Below are 22,945 nucleotides of genomic sequence, written 5' to 3' on the forward strand. Positions count from 1 at the left end.
GCAGACATCATGGTCGGTGCAGGCTTGGAGGGGCCGAAGGGCCTGTTCCTGTGCTGTACTGTTCTTTGTTCTTTGATTAGTTACAAAACACTCTCCCAATCACAGAAAGTACTAAAGACCCCCTTGAGTGCAAATAACCAGTGACAGAGATATCCCATCTAGTGAACAAAGTTTTACTTGCACCATGGGGATTGGACCTTCTTCATCATGGTTTGGTTTGATGTTTATGATTTGATTCAGGCAGTGTCCCTTTAAGGAGCTATCCCTTTAATTTGTCCCTCAATTTATTTGATTTAGTTTACTTGGTTACCAAATGGTGTAGGAGGCCATTTGGCCCATCATGTTTGCACTAGCTCTTTGAAAGAGCATTTTGACTCAGTGCTGTTGTCCTGCCTTTTCTCTGCTCAAAGCAAGAACATATCTGCTCTCAGAACTGCGGTTCACAATCTGAAGATCAGGAAGTTCACTCACTTTATTTTTTAGCCAAGATTAATCTCCTATTGGTAAGATCTAGCTGTCCATTAGGCTGCCTGTGAAAACCAATGAGTCTGGATGAAGTGCTTTGTGCTCTTAGCAATGGACACCCTCAGGAATGCTCATTAAACCGAGATAGAATGAGCTCTCTCCAGCCGCTCCCCCCCGCCCACCCCCCTCCAGCTGAATAGGTAGAAATGGCCCAGTATTTTAATACAGGAAATGAACAGAGACTGAAGGATTAGTTAATATTTTATTCATTGACATGTTTAGAACCAAGAATATGAACAGTGACGAGAGGTTTCCGCCTTCTAGCACAGAACGAGGCCACAGAACAGGCAAGGTGATGGGGGTCAAGACAAGAGTCCTCAATGTTCCCTAGTTACAAACACCCAGCGAACGTGCAGATTGAGGGAATAAAGACTATTTGAATAGCTTCACTTTTCTATTGGAATATTCCAGTGAAAAACCATCGTTACTAAACAAGTGCGATTAAAAGAGCAATCAGCAGGGGGGGCATGAGCCTGAACAAATACCCTCTTTAACCCCCGTGGTTCTCCCAACCCTCAAACTAACTAGTGTAAAGTTGATGTCATATACATGGATTTTAGTAAGGCGTTTGATAAGTTCCCCATGGTCGGCTTATGATGAAAGTAAGGAGGTGTGGGATAGAGGGAAAGTTGGCCGATTGGATAGGTAACTGGCTGTCTGATCGAAGACAGAGGGTGGTGGTCGATGGAAAATTTTCGGATTGGAGGCAGGTTGCTAGCGGAGTGCCGCAGGGATCAGTGCTTGGTCCTCTGCTCTTTGTGATTTTTATTAATGACTTAGAGGAGGGGGCTGAAGGGTGGATCAGTAAATTTGCTGATGACACCAAGATTGGTGGAGTAGTGGATGAGGTGGAGGGCTGTTGTAGGCTGCAAAGAGACATAGATACGATGCAAAGCTGGGCTGAAAAATGGCAGATGGAGTTTAACCCTGATAAATGTGGGGGTAGGGCCTGGGTGGGATTGTGGTCGGTGCAGACTCGATGGGCCGAATGGCCTCCTTCTGCACTGTAGGGTTTCTATGATTCGAAATGTGAGGTGATTCATTTTGATAGGACTAATTTAAATGTGGATTACAGGGTCAAAGGTAGGGTTCTGAAGACTGTGGAGGATCAGAGAGATCTTGGGGTCCATACCCACAGATCTCTAAAGGTTGCCACTCAAGTGGATAGAGCTGTGAAGAAGGCCCATTGTGTGTTAGCTTTTATTAACAGGGGGTTGGAGTTTAAGAGCCGTGGGGTTATGCTGCAACTGTACAGGACCTTGGTGAGACCACATTTGGAATATTGTGTGCAGTTCTGGTCACCTCACTATAAGAAGGATGTGGAAGCGCTGGAAAGAGTGCAGAGGAGATTTACCAGGATGCTGCCTGGTTTGGAGGGTAGGTCTTATGAGGAAAGGTTGAGGGAGCTAGGGCTGTTCTCTCTGGAGCGGAGGAGGCTGAGGGGAGACTTAATAGAAGTTTATAAAATGATGAAGGGGATAGATAGAGTGAACGTTCAAAGACTATTTCCTCGGGTGGATGGAGCTATTACAAGGGGGCATAACTATAGGGTTCGTGGTGGGAGATACAGGACGGATATCAGAGGTAGGTTCTTTACGCAGAGAGTGGTTGGGGTGTGGAATGGACTGCCTGCAGTGATAGTGGAGTCAGACACTTTAGGAACATTTAAGCGGTTATTGGATAGGCACATGGAGCACACCAGGATGATAGGGAGTGGGATAGCTTGATCTTGGTTTCAGATAAAGCTCGGCACAACATCGTGGGCCGAAGGGCCTGTTCTGTGCTGTACTGTTCTATGTTCTAAAGCTCGTCAGAGTAACTCTACAGACAACAGTCTCCTGTTCATTGGAGCCCCAGGCCTAAGGGAGTCTTCACTTCATGTAGTCGTCAGCGCTGTCCTCAGACAGCTGCAGCTCCCTGATTTTGGGCTGCAGTGTTAGCAGATCCTCGATGAGCCTGTGAAGCTGGATGTGGTTGAAGAGTTGCTCAGCGTCAGGTACCTGCTGAGAATGGAGACCTGCTTCCTCCAGGAATGGGAGCAGTGGCCTCATGTTATACATGTGCTGACTCTGGGCTTTCAGAGCCCCGACCTTCCCTTGAAAGGTGGACAAGTATTGGCAGCAGCTCCTCATCCGGCTCTGTAACTTAGCCAGTTCAGCACGCCTCTCCTTCAGGGCCTCCTCAGCCACCTTGGTCTCCTCCAGGCTCTGACTCACCTCAGTGATCTGCTTGTAGAGCTCCGGGATTTGGTTGCTGATTTGATTCAGTTCTTCTTCATCCTTTCTGATGCTGGTCTTTAATTCCGAGCAGTCACCAGAGGCAACATCCTCCTCGGATTTCCTGTATTGCCTTTCCTTCTCAAAGGCCACAGCCATAGGAATGCCTGAGGGACAGAGAGGGAGAGGGGCATTAGAGAGGGAGATGGAGAATGTCAATGAGTCTCAATCTGAACTGATCGTAATCCCCCGCTATCTCAGTCAGGCTAGACACCCAGACGGAGACTAGCCGAAGCGCTGGATGTTCAGCACCCCTCACCCACCCCTCCACCTATTCCGGGGTCAGTGACAGTATAACTCCACTCTTCTGATTTCAAGAATTGTCTGGATTTGCCATTGGGTGAACGGTCACGGGAAGAAACAATATGCTGGAGTGGGAGGCCTCTGCTACCCTGTGGCCGTGGCGGGGGGTTGGGGGGGAGGGGGGGAGCCACTGACCGCCCCCCCTTCGACCCAACTTCACCAAGTTTCAGTTTGGAAGAGTTTGATTAAAGACCGAGCGGCCAATCATTATCTCCGCGCCAAGAACGATTTCCAACTGGGAGGCCAATAAAGGCTGGGCTAAACAAACATTCTTTCTAACCAATCAAAAGCCCTTAAACGATCCAGAGCTCTCGCACTCTGTGGGAGCAATTGTACTGGCCAATTCGTGTGGCACTATCGTCTACTCATTGCCGGGCAAGACCAGGCTCAGAGCTGAGGAGGTGAGGTGGATAGATTGGGCTTTTCCTCAGAGGCAGGGCCTGGGGGATGGGTCGCTTCTCTGCCCCGGGGAAGGGGCCACAATCTGGAGAATTCCACTCACCCACACAAGGCAGCAGGAAGCTCAGGCCGATGCCCACATCTCTCCCAGTTTGTTTCTCTCCCGCTTTGGCCCTTGCTGCTCTGACTGAGTCTTCAGCCTGTCTGAGGGAGAGTTTAGCTGCCTGCACTTTGCTCTGGATCAATTCTTTCTCGGCCTCCAGCGAGCGGAGCTTGTTTTGGTGATTTTGCAGAGTGCAGGACAGATCCTTGCTCTTCCTGTTCACCTGCCCATACTCGGCTGTCATCTTCTCAGACACCTCGTCAATGGAATCGCCCAGGCCTTCAGCACACTTTGCAGATTTTTCCGCTTCTTTGCTGGCCTGCTTGATCTCCTCCTGAAATTTCCCAATGTCCTTTTCGTTCAAATCCCGGGTCCCAACATGGAGAGCGATGCGGAACATAGCCAGGAGTGAAGATAAGCTCTTCACAAAGAGAGGGACAGCGGCCTCTCTGAAAGAGTCCCCATATTTCTCAATGCTCACCTCCTGGCTCATTCTGCTTCTCTGACTCTAAAAGGAAAAAGTGAAAGTTACCACAAGCTGACAAACAGAAACATGGAGAGGGAGAGTCAGCAGTGTCCAGGAATCAGGCTCGGGGCACCGAGAGCTCCGGGAATGGGGAATAACCCAGACTGTATCCTGGAGTTACGCGGGTTTCACATCATCCCTGGGGGCACACAGCAAACACACCCTCACCAACTGCCCCCAGAACCGAGAGTGTCCAGGACTGGGAGAGAGAGAGGGGGGGAGGGAGAGAGAGAGGGGGGAGGGAGAGAGAGAGGGGGGAGGGAGAGAGAGAGAGGGGGGAGGGAGAGAGAGAGGGGGGAGGGAGAGAGAGAGGGGGGAGAGAGAGAGGGGGGGAGGGAGAGGGGGGTGAGGGAGAGAGGGAGAGAGAGAGGGGGGAGGGAGAGAGAGAGGGGGGAGAGAGAGAGAGGGGGGGAGGGAGAGAGAGAGGGGGGAGGGAGAGAGAGAGGGGGGAGGGAGAGGGGGGTGAGGGAGAGAGAGAGGGGAGGGAGAGAGAGGGAGAGAGAGAGAGGGAGGAGGGGAGGGACAGAGAGAGGAGAGGAGGGGGAGAGAGACGGGGGAGGGAGAGAGAGAGAGGGGGGAGGGAGAAAGAGAGGGGGAGGGAGAGAGAGAGGGGAGGGAGAGGGGGGTGAGGGAGAGAGAGAGGGAGAGAGAGAGAGAGAGAGGGGAGAGAAGGGACAGAGAGAGGAGGAGGGGAGGGGGAGATAGAGGGCGAGGGGAGGGTCAGAGAGAGGGGGGAGGGAGAGAAAGAGGGGGAGGTGGAGAGAGAGGGGGAGGGGGAGAGAGAAGGGGTAGGAGAGATAGAGGAGCAGGGGGAGAGAGAGGGGGAGCGGGAGAGGGTGAGGGGGAGAGAGAGGGGGAGGGGGAGAGAGAGGGGAGGAGGAGAGAGAGGAGCAGGGGGAGAGAGAGGGGGAAGGGGAGAGGGGGAGCGGGAGAGAGAGGGAGCAGGAGAGGGAGGGGGAGGGGGAGCAGGAGAGAGAGGGGGAGTGGGAGAGAGAGGGGGAGGGGGAGAGAGAAGGGGAGGGGGAGAGAGAGGGGGAGGGGGAGAGAGAGGGGGGAGGGAGAGAGAAGGGGGGAGAGAGAGATGGGGGAGAGGGGGAGGGAAAGGGGGAGGGGGAGAGAGAGGGAGGGGGAGAGAGAGGGGGAGGGAGAAAGAGAGGGAGGGGGAGAGAGAGGGGAGGGAGAAAGAGGGGGAGTGAGAGAGAGGGGGAGGCAGAGAGAGGGGGAGAGTGAGGGGGAGGGGGAGAGAGGGGGGGAGGGAGAGAGAGGGGGAGGGAGAGAGAGGGGGGAGGGAGAGAGAGGGGGGAGAGAGATAGGGGGAGGGGGAGAGATGGGGGAGAGGGAGAGGGAGCAGGAGAGAGAGGGGGAGGGGGAGAGAGAGGGGGAGGGAGCGAGAAGGGGGGAGAGAGATTGGGGAGGGGGAGAGACAGGGGGGAGGGGGAGAGTGTGGACTTGAGAGAGTGGGCATGAGGGAGAGTGGGCATGAGAGAGAGAGGGCGTGAGAGAGAGTGAGCATGAGAGAGTGTGGGCTTGAGAGAGAGTGGCCGTGAGCGAGAGTGGGCTTGAGAGAGAGTGGGCATGAGGGAGAGTGGGTGTGAGAGAGAGTGGACGTGAGAGAGAGTGTGCGTGAGAGAGTAGGTGTGAGAGAGAGTGGGCGTGAGAGAGTGTGGACGTGAGAGAGTGGGTGTGAGAGAGAGTGGGCGTGAGAGAGTGGGCGTGAGAGAGAGTGGGTGTGAGAGAGAGTGGACGTGAGAGAGAGTGTGCGTGAGAGAGTAGGTGTGAGAGAGAGAAGGCGTGGGAGAGTGTGGACGTGAGAGAGTGGGCATGAGAGTGAGTGGGCGAGGAGAGTGTGGACGTGAGAGAGTGGGTGTGAGAGAGAGTGGGCGGGGAGAGTGTGGGTGTGAGAGAGAGTGGGCGTGAGAGAGTGGGCGTGAGAGAGAGTGGGCATGAGAGAGTGTGGACATGAGAGAGTGGGCGTGAGAGAGAGTGGGCGTGAGAGAGTGAGGGCGTGAGAGAGGGAGCATGAGAGAGAGAGGGCGTGAGAGAGAGAGGGTGTGAGAGAGAGTGGGCGTGAGAGAGAGTGGGCGTGGGAGAGAGAAGGCGTGAGAGAGAGAGGGTGTGAGAGAGAGAGGGCGTGAGAGAGAGAGGGTGTGAGAGAGAGAGGGTGTGAGAGAGTGTGGACATGAGAGAATGGGCGTGAGAGAGAATGGACGTGAGAGAGTGTGGGCTTGAGAGAGAGTGGGCGTGAGAGAGAGAGGGCGTGAGAGAGAGTGGGCGTGAGAGAGTGTGGGCATGAGAGAGAGTGGGCTTGAGAGAGAGAGGGTGTGAGAGAGAGTGGACGTGAGAGGGAGAGGGCGTGAGAGAGAGTGGGCATGAGAGAGTGTGGGCTTGAGAGAGAGTGGGCGTGAGGGAGAGTGGGCTTGAGAGAGAGAGGGCGTGAGAGAGAGAGGGCATGAGAGAGATTGGCATGAGGGAGAGTGGGTGTGAGAGAGAGTGGACGTGAGAGAGAGTGTGCGTGAGAGAGAGTGGGCGTGAGAGTGGGGGCTTGAGAGCGAGTGGGCGTGAGAGAGTGTGGGCATGAGAGAGAGAGGGCGTGGGAGAGTGTGGACGTGAGAGAGTGGGCGTGAGAGTGAGTGGGCGGGGAGAGTGTGGACGTGAGAGAGTGGGCGTGAGAGAGAGTGGGCGTGAGAGAGTGGGCATGAGAGAGAGTGGGCATGAGAGAGTGTGGACGTGAGAGAGTGGGCGTGAGAGAGAGTGGGCGTGAGAGAGGGAGGGCGTGAGATAGAGGGAGCGTGAGAGAGAGAGGGCGTGAGAGAGGGTGTGAGAGAGAGTGGGCGTGAGAGAGAGTGGGCGTGGGAGAGAGAGGGTGTGAGAGAGAGGGAGCCTGAGAGAGAGAGGTTGTGAGAGAGTGTGGACATGAGAGAATGGGCGTGAGAGAGAATGGACGTGAGAGAGTGTGGGCGTGAGAGAGGGCGTGAGGGAGAGTGGGCGTGAGAGAGTGTGGGCTTGAGAGAGAGAGTGGGCATGACAGAGAGTGGGCTTGAGAGAGAGAGGGTGTGAGAGAGAGTGGACGTGAGAGAGGGCATGAGAGAGAGTGGGCATGAGAGAGTGTGGGCTTGAGAGAGAGTGGGCGTGAGGGAGAGTGGGCTTGAGAGAGAAAGGGCGTGAGACAGAGAGGGCATGAGAGAGAGTGGGCATGAGGGGGAGTGGGTGTGAGAGAGAGTGGACGTGAGAGAGAGTGGGCACGAGAGAGAGTGGGCGTGGGAGAGAGAGGGCGTGAGAGAGAGGGAGCGTGAGAGAGAGAGGGCGTGAGAGTGAGTGCGCTTGAGAGAGAGTGGGCGTGAGAGTGGGCATGAGGGAGAGTGGGTGTGAGAGAGAGTGGGCATGAGAGAGAGTGGGCGTGAGAGAGAGTGGGCTTGAGAGCGAGTGGGCGTGAGAGAGAGAGGGCGTGAGAGAGAGTGGGCATGAGGGAGAGTGGGCGTGAGAGAGAGAGGGCATGAGAGAGAGTGGGCATGAGGGAGAGTGGGTGTGAGAGAGAGAGGGCGTGAGAGAGAGTGGGCATGAGAGAGTGTGGGCTTGAGAGAGAGTGGGCGTGAGGGAGAGTGGGCTTGAGAGAGAGAGGGCGTGAGAGAGAGAGGGCATGAGAGAGAGTGGGCATGAGGGAGAGTGGGTGTGAGAGAGAGAGGGCGTGAGAGAGAGTGGGCATGAGAGAGTGTGGGCTTGAGAGAGAGTGGGCGTGAGGGAGAGTGGGCTTGAGAGAGAGAGGGCGTGAGAGAGAGAGGGCATGAGAGAGAGTGGGCGTGAGAGAGAGAGGGCGTGAGAGAGAGAGGGCATGAGAGAGAGTGGGCATGAGGGAGAGTGGGTGTGAGAGATTGGCGTGAGAGAGTGCGGACGTGAGAGAGTGGGTGTGAGAGAGAGTTGGCGTGAGAGAGTGGGCATGAGGGAGAGTGGGCGTGAGAGAGAGTGGGCGTGAGAGAGAGTGGACGTGAGAGAGAGTGGGCGTGAGAGAGTGTGGACGTGACAGAGTGGGCGTGAGAGAGAGTGGGCGTGAGAGAGAGAAGGCGTGAGAGAGAGGGAGCGTGAGAGAGAGAGGGCGTGAGAGAGAGAGGGCGTGAGAGAGAGTGGGCGTGAGAGCGAGTGGGCGTGGGAGAGAGAGGGCGTGAGAAAGAGGGAGCGTGAGAGAGAGAGGGCGTCAGAGAGAGAGGGTGTGAGAGAGAGTGGGCGTGAGAGAGAGAGGGCGTGAAAGAGAGTGGGCGTGAGAGAGAGTGGGCGTGGGAGAGAGAGGGCGTGAGAGAGAGAGTGGGCTTGAGAGAGAGTGGACGTGAGAGAGAGAGGGCGTGAGAGAGAATGGACGTGAGAGAGTGTGGGCTTGAGAGAGAGTGGGCGTGAGAGAGAGAGGGAGTGAGAGAGACTGGGCGTGAGAGAGAGAGGTTGTGAGAGAGAGAGGGCATGAGAGAGTGTGGGCTTGAGAGAGAGAGTGGGCATGAGAGAGAGAGGGCGTGAGAGAGAGTGGGCGTGAGAGAGTGTGGGCTTCAGAGAGAGAGTGGGCATGAGAGAGAGTGGGCGTGAGAGAGAGAGGGTGTGAGAGAGAGTGGACGTGAGAGAGAGAGGGCGTGAGAGAGAGAGTGGGCATGAGAGAGAGTGGGCTTGAGAGAGAGTGGACGTGAGAGAGAGAGGGCGTGAGAGAGAATGGACGTGAGAGAGTGTGGGCTTGAGAGAGAGTGGGCGTGAGAGAGAGAGGGCGTGAGAGAGTGGGCGTGAGAGAGTGAGGGCTTGAGAGAGAGAGTGGGCATGAGAGAGAGTGGGCTTGAGAGAGAGAGGGTGTGAGAGAGAGTGGACGTGAGAGAGAGAGGGCGTGAGAGAGAGTGGGCATGAGAGAGTGTGGGCATGAGAGAGAGTGGGCTTGAGAGAGAGAGGGTGTGAGAGAGAGTGGACGTGAGAGAGAGAGGGCGTGAGAGAGAGTGGGCATGAGAGAGTGTGGGCTTGAGAGAGAGTGGGCGTGAGGGAGAGTGGGCTTGAGAGAGAGAGGGCGTGAGAGAGAGAGGGCGTGAGAGAGAGTGGGCATGAGAGAGATTGGCATGAGGGAGAGTGGGTGTGAGAGAGAGTGGGCGTGAGAGAGAGAAGGTGTGAGAGAGAGTGGGCGTGAGAGAGAGTGGGCGTGGGAGAGAGACGGCGTGAGAGAGAGGGAGCGTGAGAGAGAGAGGGCGTGAGAGAGAGAGGGTGTGAGAGAGAGAGGGTGTGAGAGAGAGTGGGCGTGAGAGAGAGTGGGCGTGAGAGAGAGAGGGTGTGAGAGAGAGAGGGTGTGAGAGAGAGTGGGCGTGAAGGAGAGAGGGTGTGAGAGAGTGTGGGCTTGAGAGAGAGTGGGCGTGAGAGTGAGAGGGCGTGAGAGAGAGTGGGCGTGAGAGAGTGTGGGCTTGAGAGAGAGAGTGGGCATGAGAGAGAGTGGGCGTGAGAGAGAGAGGGTGTGAGAGAGAGTGGACGTGAGAGAGAGAGGGCGTGAGAGAGAGAGTGGGCATGAGAGAGAGTGGGCTTGAGAGAGAGTGGACGTAAGAGAGAGAGGGCGTGAGAGAGAATGGACGTGAGAGACTGTGGGCTTGATAGAGAGTGGGCGTGAGAGAGACAGAGGGCGTGAGAGAGAGTGGGCGTGAGAGAGTGTGGGCTTGAGAGAGAGTGGGCCTGAGAGAGAGTGGGCATGAGAGAGATTGGCATGAGGGAGAGTGGGTGTGAGAGAGAGTGGGCGTGAGAGAGAGAAGGTGTGAGAGAGAGTGGGCGTGAGAGAGAGTGGGCGTGGGAGAGAGACGGTGTGAGAGAGAGGGAGCGTGAGAGAGAGAGGGCGTGAGAGAGAGAGGGTGTGAGAGAGAGAGGGTGTGAGAGAGAGTGGGCGTGAGAGAGAGTGGGCGTGAGAGAGAGAGGGTGTGAGAGAGAGAGGGTGTGAGAGAGAGTGGGCGTGAAGGAGAGAGGGTGTGAGAGAGTGTGGGCTTGAGAGACAGTGGGCGTGAGAGTGAGGGCGTGAGAGAGAGTGGGCGTGAGAGAGTGTGGGCTTGAGAGAGAGAGTGGGCATGAGAGAGAGTGGGCTTGAGAGAGAGTGGGCGTGAGGGAGAGTGGGCTTGAGAGAGAGAGGGCGTGAGAGGGAGAGGGCATGAGAGAGAGTGGGCATGAGGGAGAGTGGGTGTGAGAGAGAGAGGGCGTGAGAGAGAGTGGGCATGAGAGAGTGTGGGCTTGAGAGAGAGTGGGCGTGAGGGAGAGTGGGCTTGAGAGAGAGAGGGCGTGAGAGAGAGAGGGCATGAGAGAGAGTGGGCTTGAGAGAGAGAGAGGGCGTGAGAGAGAGAGGGCATGAGAGAGAGTGGGCATGAGGGAGAGTGGGTGTGACAGAGAGTGGGCGTGAGAGAGAGTGGGCGTAAGAGAGAGAGGGTGTGAGAGAGTGTGGACATGAGAGAATGGGCGTGAGAGAGAATGGACGTGAGAGAGTGTGGGCTTGAGAGAGAGTGGGCGTGAGAGAGAGAGGGCGTGAGAGAGAGTGGGCATGAGAGAGTGTGGGCTTGAGAGAGAGTGGGCGTGAGGGAGAGTGTGCTTGAGAGAGAGGGCGTGAGAGAGAGAGCTCATGAGAGAGAGTGGGCATGAGGGAGAGTGGGTGTGAGAGAGTGTGGGCTTGAGAGCGAGTGGGCGTGAGAGAGTGTGGGCTTGAGAGAGAGTGGGCGTGAGAGAGAGAGGGCATGAGAGAGAGTGGGCATGTGGGAGAGTGGGTGTGAGAGAGAGTGCACGTGAGAGAGAGTGGGCTTGAGAGAGAGTGGGCGTGGGAGAGTGGGGACATGAGAGAGTGGGCGTGAGAGAGAGTGGGCGTGAGAGAATGGGCGTGGGAGAGTGTGGACATGAGAGAGTGGGCGTGAGAGAGAGTGGGTGTGAGAGAGTGGGCGTGAGAGAGTGTGGACGTGAGAGAGTGGGCGTGAGAGAGAGAGGGCGTGAGAGAGTGGGCGTGAGAGAGTGTGGACGTGACAGAGTGGGCGTGAGAGAGAGTGGGCGTGAGAGAGAGAGGGCGTGAGAGAGAGGGAGCGTGAGAGAGAGAGGGCGTGAGAGAGAGAGGGCCTGAGAGAGAGTGGGCGTGAGAGCGAGTGGGCGTGGGAGAGAGAGGGCGTGAGAAAGAGGGAGCGTGAGAGAGAGGGCGTCAGAGAGAGAGGGCGTGAGAGAGAGTGGGCGTGAGAGAGAGAGGGCGTGAGAGAGAGAGGGCGTGAAAGAGAGTGGGCGTGAGAGAGAGTGGGCGTGGGAGAGAGAGGGCGTGAGAGAGAGAGTGGGCTTGAGAGAGAGTGGACGTGAGAGAATGGGCGTGGGAGAGTGTGGACATGAGAGAGTGGGCGTGAGAGAGAGTGGGTGTGAGAGAGTGGGCGTGAGAGAGTGTGGACGTGACAGAGTGGGCGTGAGAGAGAGTGGGCGTGAGAGAGAGAGGGCGTGAGAGAGAGGGAGCGTGAGAGAGAGAGGGCGTGAGAGAGAGAGGGCCTGAGAGAGAGTGGGCGTGAGAGCGAGTGGGCGTGGGAGAGAGAGGGCGTGAGAAAGAGGGAGCGTGGGAGAGAGAGGGCGTGAGAGAGAGAGGGCGTGAAAGAGAGTGGGCGTGAGAGAGAGTGGGCGTGGGAGAGAGAGGGCGTGAGAGAGAGAGTGGGCTTGAGAGAGAGTGGACGTGAGAGAGAGAGGGCGTGAGAGAGAATGGACGTGAGAGAGTGTGGGCTTGAGAGAGAGTGGGCGTGAGAGAGAGAGGGCGTGAAAGAGAGTGGGCGTGAGAGAGAGGTTGTGAGAGAGAGAGGGCGTGAGAGAGTGTGGGCTTGAGAGAGAGAGTGGGCATGAGAGAGAGAGGGCGTGAGAGAGAGTGGGCGTGAGAGAGTGTGGACTTGAGAGAGAGAGTGGGCGTGAGAGAGAGAGTGGGCATGAGAGAGAGAGGGCGTGAGAGAGAGTGGGTTGAGAGAGAGAGTGGACGTGAGAGAGAGAGGGCGTGAGAGAGAATGGACGTGAGAGAGTGTGGGCTTGAGAGAGAGTGGGCGTGAGTGAGAGAGTGGGCGTGAGAGAGAGAGGTTGTGAGAGAGAGTGGGCGTGCGAGAGTGTGGGCTTGAGAGAGAGAGTGGGCATGAGAGAGAGAGGGCGTGAGAGAGAGTGGGCGTGAGAGAGAGAGTGGGCATGAGAGAGGGCGTGAGAGAGAGTGGGCGTGAGAGAGTGTGGGCTTGAGAGAGAGAGAGGGTGTGAGAAAGAGTGGGCGTGAGAGAGAGTGGGCGTGAGAGAGAGAGGGTGTGAGAGAGAGAGAGTGTGAGAGAGAGAGGGCGTGAGAGAGAGTGGGCATGAGAGAGTGTGGGCTTGAGAGAGAGTGGGCGTGAGGGAGAGTGTGCTTGAGAGAGAGGGCGTGAGAGAGAGAGGGCATGAGAGAGAGTGGGCATGTGGGAGAGTGGGTGTGAGAGAGAGTGCACGTGAGAGAGAGTGGGCGTGAGAGAGAGTGGGCGTGGGAGAGTGGGGACATGAGAGAGTGGGCGTGAGAGAGAGTGGGCGTGAGAGAATGGGCGTGGGAGAGTGTGGACATGAGAGAGTGGGCGTGAGAGAGAGTGGGTGTGAGAGAGTGGGCGTGAGAGAGTGTGGACGTGAGAGAGTGGGCGTGAGAGAGAGAGGGCGTGAGAGAGAGTGGGCGTGAGAGAGTGTGGACGTGACAGAGTGGGCGTGAGAGAGAGTGGGCGTGAGAGAGAGAGGGCGTGAGAGAGAGGGAGCGTGAGAGAGAGAGGGCGTGAGAGAGAGAGGGCCTGAGAGAGAGTGGGCGTGAGAGCGAGTGGGCGTGGGAGAGAGAGGGCGTGAGAGAGAGAGTGGGCTTGAGAGAGAGTGGACGTGAGAGAGAGAGAGGGCGTGAGAGAGAATGGACGTGAGAGAGTGTGGGCTTGAGAGAGAGTGGGCGTGAGAGAGAGAGGGCGTGAGAGAGAGTGGGCGTGAGAGAGAGAGGTTGTGAGAGAGAGAGGGCGTGAGAGAGTGTGGGCTTGAGAGAGAGAGTGGGCATGAGAGAGAGAGGGCGTGAGAGAGAGTGGGCGTGAGAGAGTGTGGGCTTGAGAGAGAGAGTGGGCGTGAGAGAGAGAGTGGGCATGAGAGAGAGAGGGCGTGAGAGAGAGTGGGCGTGAGAGAGTGTGGGCTTGAGAGAGAGAGTGGACGTGAGAGAGAGAGGGCGTGAGAGAGAATGGACGTGAGAGAGTGTGGGCTTGAGAGAGAGTGGGCGTGAGAGAGAGAGGGCGTGAGAGAGAGTGGGCGTGAGAGAGAGAGGTTGTGAGAGAGAGAGGGCGTGAGAGAGTGTGGGCTTGAGAGAGAGAGTGGGCATGAGAGAGAGAGGGCATGAGAGAGAGTGGGCGTGAGAGAGTGTGGGCTTGAGAGAGAGAGTGGGCGTGAGAGAGAGAGTGGGCATGAGAGAGAGAGGGCGTGAGAGAGAGTGGGCGTGAGAGAGTGTGGGCTTGAGAGAGAGAGAGGGTGTGAGAGAGAGTGGGCGTGAGAGAGAGTGGGCGTGAGAGAGAGAGGGCGTGAGAGAGAGGGCGTGAGAGAGAGTGGGCGTGAGAGCGAGTGGGCGTGGGAGAGAGAGGGCGTGAGAAAGAGGGAGCGTGAGAGAGAGAGGGCGTCAGAGAGAGAGGGTGTGAGAGAGAGTGGGCGTGAGAGAGAGAGGGCGTGAGAGATAGAGGGCGTGAAAGAGAGTGGGCGTGAGAGAGAGTGGGCGTGGGAGAGAGACGGCGTGAGAGAGAGGGAGCGTGAGAGAGAGAGGGCGTGAGAGAGAGAGGGTGTGAGAGAGAGAGGGTGTGAGAGAGAGTGGGCATGAGAGAGAGAGGGTGTGGGAGAGAGAGGGTGTGAGAGAGAGTGGGCGTGAAGGAGAGAGGGTGTGAGAGAGTGTGGGCTTGAGAGAGAGTGGGCGTGAGAGAGAGAGGGCGTGAGAGAGAGTGGGCGTGAGAGCGTGTGGGCTTGAGAGAGAGAGTGGGCATGAGAGAGAGTGGCCGTGAGAGAGAGAGGGCGTGAGAGAGAGTGGGCATGAGAGAGTGTGGGCTTGAGAGAGAGTGGGCGTGAGGGAGAGTGGGCTTGAGAGAGAGAGGGCGTGAGAGAGAGAGGGCATGAGAGAGAGTGGGCATGAGAGAGTGTGGGCTTGAGAGAGAGTGGGCGTGAGAGAGAGAGGGCGTGAGAGAGAGTGGGCATGAGAGAGTGTGGGCTTGAGAGAGAGTGGGCGTGAGGGAGAGTGTGCTTGAGAGAGAGGGCGTGAGAGAGAGAGGGCATGAGAGAGAGTGGGCATGAGGGAGAGTGGGTGTGAGAGAGAGTGGACGTGAGAGAGAGTGGGCGTGAGAGAGAGTGGGTGTGAGAGAGTGTGGACTTGAGAGCGAGTGGGCGTGAGAGAGAGTGGGCTTGAGAGAGAGGGCATGGGAGAGTGTGGACGTGAGAGAGTGGGCGTGAGAGAGAGTGGGCGTGGGAGAGTGTGGACATGAGAGAGTGGGCGTGAGAGAGAGTGGGCGTGAGAGAGTGGGCGTGGGAGAGTGTGGACATGAGAGAGAGAGTGGGCATGAGAGAGAGTGGCCGTGAGAGAGAGAAGGCGTGAGAGAGAGTGGGCATGAGAGAGTGTGGGCATGAGGGACAGTGGGTGTGAGAGAGAGTGGACGTGAGAGAGAGTGGGCGTGAGAGAGAGTGGGTGTGAGAGAGTGTGGACTTGAGAGCGAGTGGGCGTGAGAGAGAGTGGGCTTGAGAGAGAGGGCATGGGAGAGTGTGGACGTGAGAGAGTGGGCGTGAGAGAGAGTGGGCGTGGGAGAGTGTGGACATGAGAGAGTGGGCGTGAGAGAGAGTGGGCGTGAGAGAGTGGGCGTGGGAGAGTGTGGACATGAGAGAGAGAGTGGGCATGAGAGAGAGTGGCCGTGAGAGAGAGAGGGCGTGAGAGAGAGTGGGCATGAGAGAGTGTGGGCTTGAGAGAGAGTGGGCGTGACGGAGAGTGGGCTTGAGAGAGAGAGGGCGTGAGAGAGAGAGGGCATGAGAGAGAGTGGGCATGAGGGAGAGTGGGTGTGAGAGAGAGAGGGCGTGAGGGAGAGTGGGCATGAGAGAGTGTGGGCTTGAGAGAGAGTGGGCGTGAGGGAGAGTGGGCTTGAGAGAGAGAGGGCGTGAGAGAGAGAGGGCATGAGAGAGAGTGGGCTTGAGAGAGAGAGGGCGTGAGAGAGAGAGGGCATGAGAGAGAGTGGGCTTGAGAGAGAGAGGGCGTGAGAGAGTGAGGGCATGAGAGAGAGTGGGCATGAGGGAGAGTGGGTGTGAGAGAGAGTGGGCGTGAGAGAGAGTGGGCGTGAGAGAGAGGGTGTGAGAGAGTGTGGACATGAGAGAATGGGCGTGAGAGAGAATGGACGTGAGAGAGTGTGGGCTTGAGAGAGAGTGGGCGTGAGAGAGAGAGGGCGTGAGAGAGAGTGGGCATGAGAGAGTGTGGGCTTGAGAGAGAGTGGGCGTGAGGGAGAGTGTGCTTGAGAGAGAGGGCGTGAGAGAGAGAGCTCATGAGAGAGAGTGGGCATGAGGGAGAGTGGGTGTGAGAGAGTGTGGGCTTGAGAGCGAGTGGGCGTGAGAGAGTGTGGGCTTGAGAGAGAGGGCATGGGAGAGTGTGGACGTGAGAGAGTGGGCGTGAGAGAGTGTGGACGTGAGAGAGTGGGTGTGAGAGAGAGTGGGCGTGAGAGAGTGGGCATGAGGGAGAGTGGGCGTGAGAGAGAGAGGGCGTGAGAGAGAGTGGGCGTGAGAGAGTGTGGACGTGACAGAGTGGGCGTGAGAGAGAGTGGGCGTGAGAGAGAGAGGGCGTGAGAGAGAGGGAGCGTGAGAGAGAGAGGGCGTGAGAAAGAGGGAGCGTGAGAGAGAGAGGGCGTCAGAGAGAGAGGGTGTGAGAGAGAGAGGGTGTGAGAGAGAGTGGACGTGAGAGAGAGTGTGGGCGTGAGAAAGAGGGAGCGTGAGAGAGAGAGCGGGAGCGTGAGAGAGTGAGAGCGGAGAGAGAGAGAGAGAACGGAGGGCGAAAGAGAGCAGAGAGAGAGAGAGCGCAGAGAAAGAGCGAGCGTGGAGAGAGAGAGAGAGCGCGGAGAGAGAGAGTGAGAGAACGGAGGGGGAAAGAGAATGGAGGGGGAGAAAGAGAGCACGGAAAGAGAGTGAGAGAGAATGGAGGGGGAGAGAGCGAGATCGGAGGAGGAGAGAGAGAGATTGGAGGTGGAGAGAGAGAGATTGGAGGGGGAGAGAGAGAGAATGGAGGGGGAGAGAGAGAGAACGGAGGGGGAGAGAGAGAGAACGGAGGGGGAGAGAGAGAGAACGGAGGGGGAGAGAGAGTGGAGAGAGAGAGAGAGAGCGGAGAGAGAGCGCGGAGAGAGAGAGAGCGGAGAGAGAGAGAGAGTGGAGAGAGAGCGGAGAGAGAGAGTGAGCGGAGAGAGAGAGAGAGTGGAGAGAGAGCGGAGAGAGAGTGAGCGGAGAGAGAGAGTGGAGAGAGAGAGTGGAGAGAAAGAGAGAGCGGAGAGAGAGAGAGTGGAGAGAGAGAGTGGAGAGAGAGAGAGCAGAGAAAGAGGGAGCGGAGAGAGAGAGCGGAGAGAGAGAGAACGGAGAGAGAGAGTGGAGAGAGATAGAGAGCGGAGAGAGATGCGGAGAGAGAGAGAGAGAGCATAGAGAGTGAGGGCGCGAGAGAGAGAGGATGTGAGAGAGAGTGGGCGTGAGAGAGAGAGGGCGTGAGGGAGAGTGGGCGTGAGAGAGAGAGGGCGTGAGGGAGAGTGGGTGTGAGGGAGAGTGGGCGTGAGAGAGAGAGGGCGTGAGGAAGAGTGGGCGTGAGAGAGAGAGGGCATGAGAGAGAGAGGGCGTGAGAGAGAGAGGGCGTGAAAGATAGAGGGTGTGAGAGAGAGAGGATGTGAGAGAGGGCATGAGAGAGAGTGGGCGTGAGAGAGAGAGGGCGTGAGGGAGAGTGGGCGTGAGAGAGAGAGGGCGTGAGAGAGAGAGGGCGTGAGAGAGAGTGGGCGTGAGAGAGAGAGGGCGTGAGAGAGAGTGGGCGTGAGAGAGAGAGGGCATGAGAGAGAGGAGCATGAGTGAGAGAGGTCGTGAGAAAGGGTGGGCGTGAGAGAGAGTGGGCGTGAGGGAGAGTGGGCGTGAGAGAGAGGGGGCGTGAGAGAGTGGGCGTGGGAGAGTGTGGACATGAGAGAGAGAGTGGGCATGAGAGAGAGTGGCCGTGAGAGAGAGAGGGCGTGAGAGAGAGTGGGCATGAGAGAGTGTGGGCTTGAGAGAGAGTGGGCGTGACGGAGAGTGGGCTTGAGAGAGAGAGGGCGTGAGAGAGAGAGGGCATGAGAGAGAGTGGGCATGAGGGAGAGTGGGTGTGAGAGAGAGAGGGCGTGAGGGAGAGTGGGCATGAGAGAGTGTGGGCTTGAGAGAGAGTGGGCGTGAGGGAGAGTGGGCTTGAGAGAGAGAGGGCGTGAGAGAGAGAGGGCATGAGAGAGAGTGGGCTTGAGAGAGAGAGGGCGTGAGAGAGAGAGGGCATGAGAGAGAGTGGGCTTGAGAGAGAGAGGGCGTGAGAGAGTGAGGGCATGAGAGAGAGTGGGCATGAGGGAGAGTGGGTGTGAGAGAGAGTGGGCGTGAGAGAGAGTGGGCGTGAGAGAGAGGGTGTGAGAGAGTGTGGACATGAGAGAATGGGCGTGAGAGAGAATGGACGTGAGAGAGTGTGGGCTTGAGAGAGAGTGGGCGTGAGAGAGAGAGGGCGTGAGAGAGAGTGGGCATGAGAGAGTGTGGGCTTGAGAGAGAGTGGGCGTGAGGGAGAGTGTGCTTGAGAGAGAGGGCGTGAGAGAGAGAGCTCATGAGAGAGAGTGGGCATGAGGGAGAGTGGGTGTGAGAGAGTGTGGGCTTGAGAGCGAGTGGGCGTGAGAGAGTGTGGGCTTGAGAGAGAGGGCATGGGAGAGTGTGGACGTGAGAGAGTGGGCGTGAGAGAGTGTGGACGTGAGAGAGTGGGTGTGAGAGAGAGTGGGCGTGAGAGAGTGGGCATGAGGGAGAGTGGGCGTGAGAGAGAGAGGGCGTGAGAGAGAGTGGGCGTGAGAGAGTGTGGACGTGACAGAGTGGGCGTGAGAGAGAGTGGGCGTGAGAGAGAGAGGGCGTGAGAGAGAGGGAGCGTGAGAGAGAGAGGGCGTGAGAAAGAGGGAGCGTGAGAGAGAGAGGGCGTCAGAGAGAGAGGGTGTGAGAGAGAGAGGGTGTGAGAGAGAGTGGACGTGAGAGAGAGTGTGGGCGTGAGAAAGAGGGAGCGTGAGAGAGAGAGCGGGAGCGTGAGAGAGTGAGAGCGGAGAGAGAGAGAGAGAACGGAGGGCGAAAGAGAGCAGAGAGAGAGAGAGCGCAGAGAAAGAGCGAGCGTGGAGAGAGAGAGAGAGCGCGGAGAGAGAGAGTGAGAGAACGGAGGGGGAAAGAGAATGGAGGGGGAGAAAGAGAGCACGGAAAGAGAGTGAGAGAGAATGGAGGGGGAGAGAGCGAGATCGGAGGAGGAGAGAGAGAGATTGGAGGTGGAGAGAGAGAGATTGGAGGGGGAGAGAGAGAGAATGGAGGGGGAGAGAGAGAGAACGGAGGGGGAGAGAGAGAGAACGGAGGGGGAGAGAGAGAGAACGGAGGGGGAGAGAGAGTGGAGAGAGAGAGAGAGAGCGGAGAGAGAGCGCGGAGAGAGAGAGAGCGGAGAGAGAGAGAGAGTGGAGAGAGAGCGGAGAGAGAGAGTGAGCGGAGAGAGAGAGAGAGTGGAGAGAGAGCGGAGAGAGAGTGAGCGGAGAGAGAGAGTGGAGAGAGAGAGTGGAGAGAAAGAGAGAGCGGAGAGAGAGAGAGTGGAGAGAGAGAGTGGAGAGAGAGAGAGCAGAGAAAGAGGGAGCGGAGAGAGAGAGCGGAGAGAGAGAGAACGGAGAGAGAGAGTGGAGAGAGATAGAGAGCGGAGAGAGATGCGGAGAGAGAGAGAGAGAGCATAGAGAGTGAGGGCGCGAGAGAGAGAGGATGTGAGAGAGAGTGGGCGTGAGAGAGAGAGGGCGTGAGGGAGAGTGGGCGTGAGAGAGAGAGGGCGTGAGGGAGAGTGGGTGTGAGGGAGAGTGGGCGTGAGAGAGAGAGGGCGTGAGGAAGAGTGGGCGTGAGAGAGAGAGGGCATGAGAGAGAGAGGGCGTGAGAGAGAGAGGGCGTGAAAGATAGAGGGTGTGAGAGAGAGAGGATGTGAGAGAGGGCATGAGAGAGAGTGGGCGTGAGAGAGAGAGGGCGTGAGGGAGAGTGGGCGTGAGAGAGAGAGGGCGTGAGAGAGAGAGGGCGTGAGAGAGAGTGGGCGTGAGAGAGAGAGGGCGTGAGAGAGAGTGGGCGTGAGAGAGAGAGGGCATGAGAGAGAGGAGCATGAGTGAGAGAGGTCGTGAGAAAGGGTGGGCGTGAGAGAGAGTGGGCGTGAGAGAGAGAGGGCGTGAGGGAGAGTGGGCGTGAGAGAGAGAGGGCATGAGGGAGAGTGGGCGTGAGGGAGAGTGGGCATGAGAGAGAGAGGGCGTGAGGGAGAGTGGGCGTGAGAGAGAGAGGGCATGAGAGAGAGAGGGCATGAGAGAGAGAGGGCGTGAAAGAGAGAGGGTGTGAGAGAGAGAGGACGTGAGAGAGAGAGGGCATGAGAGAGAGTGGGCGTGTGAGAGAGAGGGCATGAGGGAGAGTGGGCGTGAGAGAGAGAGGGCGTGAGAGAGAGAGGGCGTGAAAGAGAGTGGGCGTGAGAGAGAGAGGGCATGAGAGAGAGGAGCATGAGTGAGAGAGGTCGTGAGAAAGGGTGGGCGTGAGAGAGAGAGGGCGTGAGAGAGAGAGGGAGAGTGAGAGAGGGAGCCTGAGAGAGAGATGGAGCATGAGAGAGAGCACAGCCAGAGAGCGCGCAGAGAGAGAGCGCGCAGAGAGAGAGAGCGTAGAGAGAGCGCAGAGGGAGAGAGCGCAGAGGGAGAGAGCGCAGAGAGAGAAAGCGCAGAGAGAGACAGCGTAGAGAGGGAGAGCGCAGAGAGAGAGAGCGCAGAGAGAGTGCAGAGAGAGAGCACAGAGAGCGCGCAGAGAGAGAGAGCGCAGAGAGAGAGAGAGGAGAGAGAGCGCAGAGAGAGAGCACAAAGAGCAGACAGAGAGTGGAGAGAGAGCGGAGAGAGCGAGAGAGTGGAGAGAGAGAGAGCGGAGAGAGAGGGAGACAGCGGAGAGAGGGAGAGCGGAGAGAGAGAGAGAGCGGAGAGAGAGAGAGCAGAGCGAGAGCGGAGAGAGAGAGAGAGAACAGAGAGAGAGCGGAGCAAGAGAGAACGCAGGGAGAGAGAGAGAGCGGAGAGAGAGAGAGAGCGGAGAGAGAGAGTGTGAGAAAGAGAGTTGAGAGAGAGTGGGCATGAGAGAGAGTGGCGTGAGAGAGCATGGGCGTGAGAGAGAGGGGGAGCGTGAGAGAGTGAGCATGTGAGAGAGAGGGAGTGTGAGTGAGAGTGCAGGCAGAGAGAGAGTGCAGAGAGCGTGCAGAGAGAGAGAGTGGAGAGAGAGAGACAGCAGAGAGAGAGAGAGCGGAGAGAGAGAGAACGGAGAGAGAGAGAGAGAGAGTGGAGAGAAAAAGAGGGCGGAGAGAAAGAGAGCAGAGAGAGTGAGAGAGAGAGCGTAGAGAGTGAGGGCGTGAGAGAGAGAGAGGGCGTGAGAGAGAGTGACGTGAGAGAGAGTGGGCGTGGGAGAGTGGGGGTGGGAGAGAGGGTGTGAGAGAGAGAGTGGGCGTGAGAGAGAGAGTGGACGTGAGAGAGAGAGTGGGCTTGAGAGAGAGTGGGCGTGAGAGAGAGAGTGGGCTTGAGAGAGAGTGGGCGTGAAAAAGAGAGTGAGCGTGAGAGAGAGAGTGGGCTTGAGAGAGAGTGTGGGCATGAGAGAGTGGGCGTGATAGAGAGGGAGTGTGAGAGAGCGAGGGAGCGTGAGAGAGAGAGGGAGTGTGAGAGAGAGGGAGCGTGAAAGAGAGAGGGAGCGTGAGAGAGATGGGGAGGGTGAGAGAGAGGGAGCGTGAGAGAGCGAGGGAGCGTGAGAGAGATGGGGAGGGTGAGAGAGGGAGCGTGAGAGAGAGAGGGCGTCAGAGAGAGAGGGTGTGAGAGAGAGAGGGTGTGAGAGAGAGTGGACGTGAGAGAGAGTGTGGGCGTGAGAAAGAGGGAGCGTGAGAGAGAGAGCGGGAGCGTGAGAGAGTGAGAGCGGAGAGAGAGAGAGAGAACGGAGGGCGAAAGAGAGCAGAGAGAGAGAGAGCGCAGAGAAAGAGCGAGCGTGGAGAGAGAGAGAGAGCGCGGAGAGAGAGAGTGAGAGAACGGAGGGGGAAAGAGAATGGAGGGGGAGAAAGAGAGCACGGAAAGAGAGTGAGAGAGAATGGAGGGGGAGAGAGCGAGATCGGAGGAGGAGAGAGAGAGATTGGAGGTGGAGAGAGAGAGATTGGAGGGGGAGAGAGAGAGAATGGAGGGGGAGAGAGAGAGAACGGAGGGGGAGAGAGAGAGAACGGAGGGGGAGAGAGAGAGAACGGAGGGGGAGAGAGAGTGGAGAGAGAGAGAGAGAGCGGAGAGAGAGCGCGGAGAGAGAGAGAGCGGAGAGAGAGAGAGAGTGGAGAGAGAGCGGAGAGAGAGAGTGAGCGGAGAGAGAGAGAGAGTGGAGAGAGAGCGGAGAGAGAGTGAGCGGAGAGAGAGAGTGGAGAGAGAGAGTGGAGAGAAAGAGAGAGCGGAGAGAGAGAGAGTGGAGAGAGAGAGTGGAGAGAGAGAGAGCAGAGAAAGAGGGAGCGGAGAGAGAGAGCGGAGAGAGAGAGAACGGAGAGAGAGAGTGGAGAGAGATAGAGAGCGGAGAGAGATGCGGAGAGAGAGAGAGAGAGCATAGAGAGTGAGGGCGCGAGAGAGAGAGGATGTGAGAGAGAGTGGGCGTGAGAGAGAGAGGGCGTGAGGGAGAGTGGGCGTGAGAGAGAGAGGGCGTGAGGGAGAGTGGGTGTGAGGGAGAGTGGGCGTGAGAGAGAGAGGGCGTGAGGAAGAGTGGGCGTGAGAGAGAGAGGGCATGAGAGAGAGAGGGCGTGAGAGAGAGAGGGCGTGAAAGATAGAGGGTGTGAGAGAGAGAGGATGTGAGAGAGGGCATGAGAGAGAGTGGGCGTGAGAGAGAGAGGGCGTGAGGGAGAGTGGGCGTGAGAGAGAGAGGGCGTGAGAGAGAGAGGGCGTGAGAGAGAGTGGGCGTGAGAGAGAGAGGGCGTGAGAGAGAGTGGGCGTGAGAGAGAGAGGGCATGAGAGAGAGGAGCATGAGTGAGAGAGGTCGTGAGAAAGGGTGGGCGTGAGAGAGAGTGGGCGTGAGGGAGAGTGGGCGTGAGAGAGAGGGGGCGTGAGAGAGTGGGCGTGGGAGAGTGTGGACATGAGAGAGAGAGTGGGCATGAGAGAGAGTGGCCGTGAGAGAGAGAGGGCGTGAGAGAGAGTGGGCATGAGAGAGTGTGGGCTTGAGAGAGAGTGGGCGTGACGGAGAGTGGGCTTGAGAGAGAGAGGGCGTGAGAGAGAGAGGGCATGAGAGAGAGTGGGCATGAGGGAGAGTGGGTGTGAGAGAGAGAGGGCGTGAGGGAGAGTGGGCATGAGAGAGTGTGGGCTTGAGAGAGAGTGGGCGTGAGGGAGAGTGGGCTTGAGAGAGAGAGGGCGTGAGAGAGAGAGGGCATGAGAGAGAGTGGGCTTGAGAGAGAGAGGGCGTGAGAGAGAGAGGGCATGAGAGAGAGTGGGCTTGAGAGAGAGAGGGCGTGAGAGAGTGAGGGCATGAGAGAGAGTGGGCATGAGGGAGAGTGGGTGTGAGAGAGAGTGGGCGTGAGAGAGAGTGGGCGTGAGAGAGAGGGTGTGA

General features: G+C 57.9%; 1 protein-coding gene across 1 annotated transcript; it reads right to left on the bottom strand.

The window, feature by feature from the left end:
• Positions 1-713: 713 nt before the first annotated feature.
• On the bottom strand, positions 714-4,109 carry LOC144490514 (uncharacterized). The gene is made up of 2 exons (XM_078208250.1): positions 3,607-4,109; positions 714-2,908 (listed from the first exon to the last, which is right to left on the bottom strand). The coding sequence occupies exons 1-2, from the start codon at positions 4,097-4,099 to the stop codon at positions 2,397-2,399; spliced, it is 1,005 nt and encodes a 334-aa protein (XP_078064376.1). The 5' UTR covers positions 4,100-4,109; the 3' UTR covers positions 714-2,396.
• Positions 4,110-22,945: the final 18,836 nt, after the last annotated feature.

Source organism: Mustelus asterias, unplaced genomic scaffold, assembly GCF_964213995.1.
Source record: "Mustelus asterias unplaced genomic scaffold, sMusAst1.hap1.1 HAP1_SCAFFOLD_3386, whole genome shotgun sequence".
NCBI lineage: Eukaryota > Metazoa > Chordata > Chondrichthyes > Carcharhiniformes > Triakidae > Mustelus > Mustelus asterias.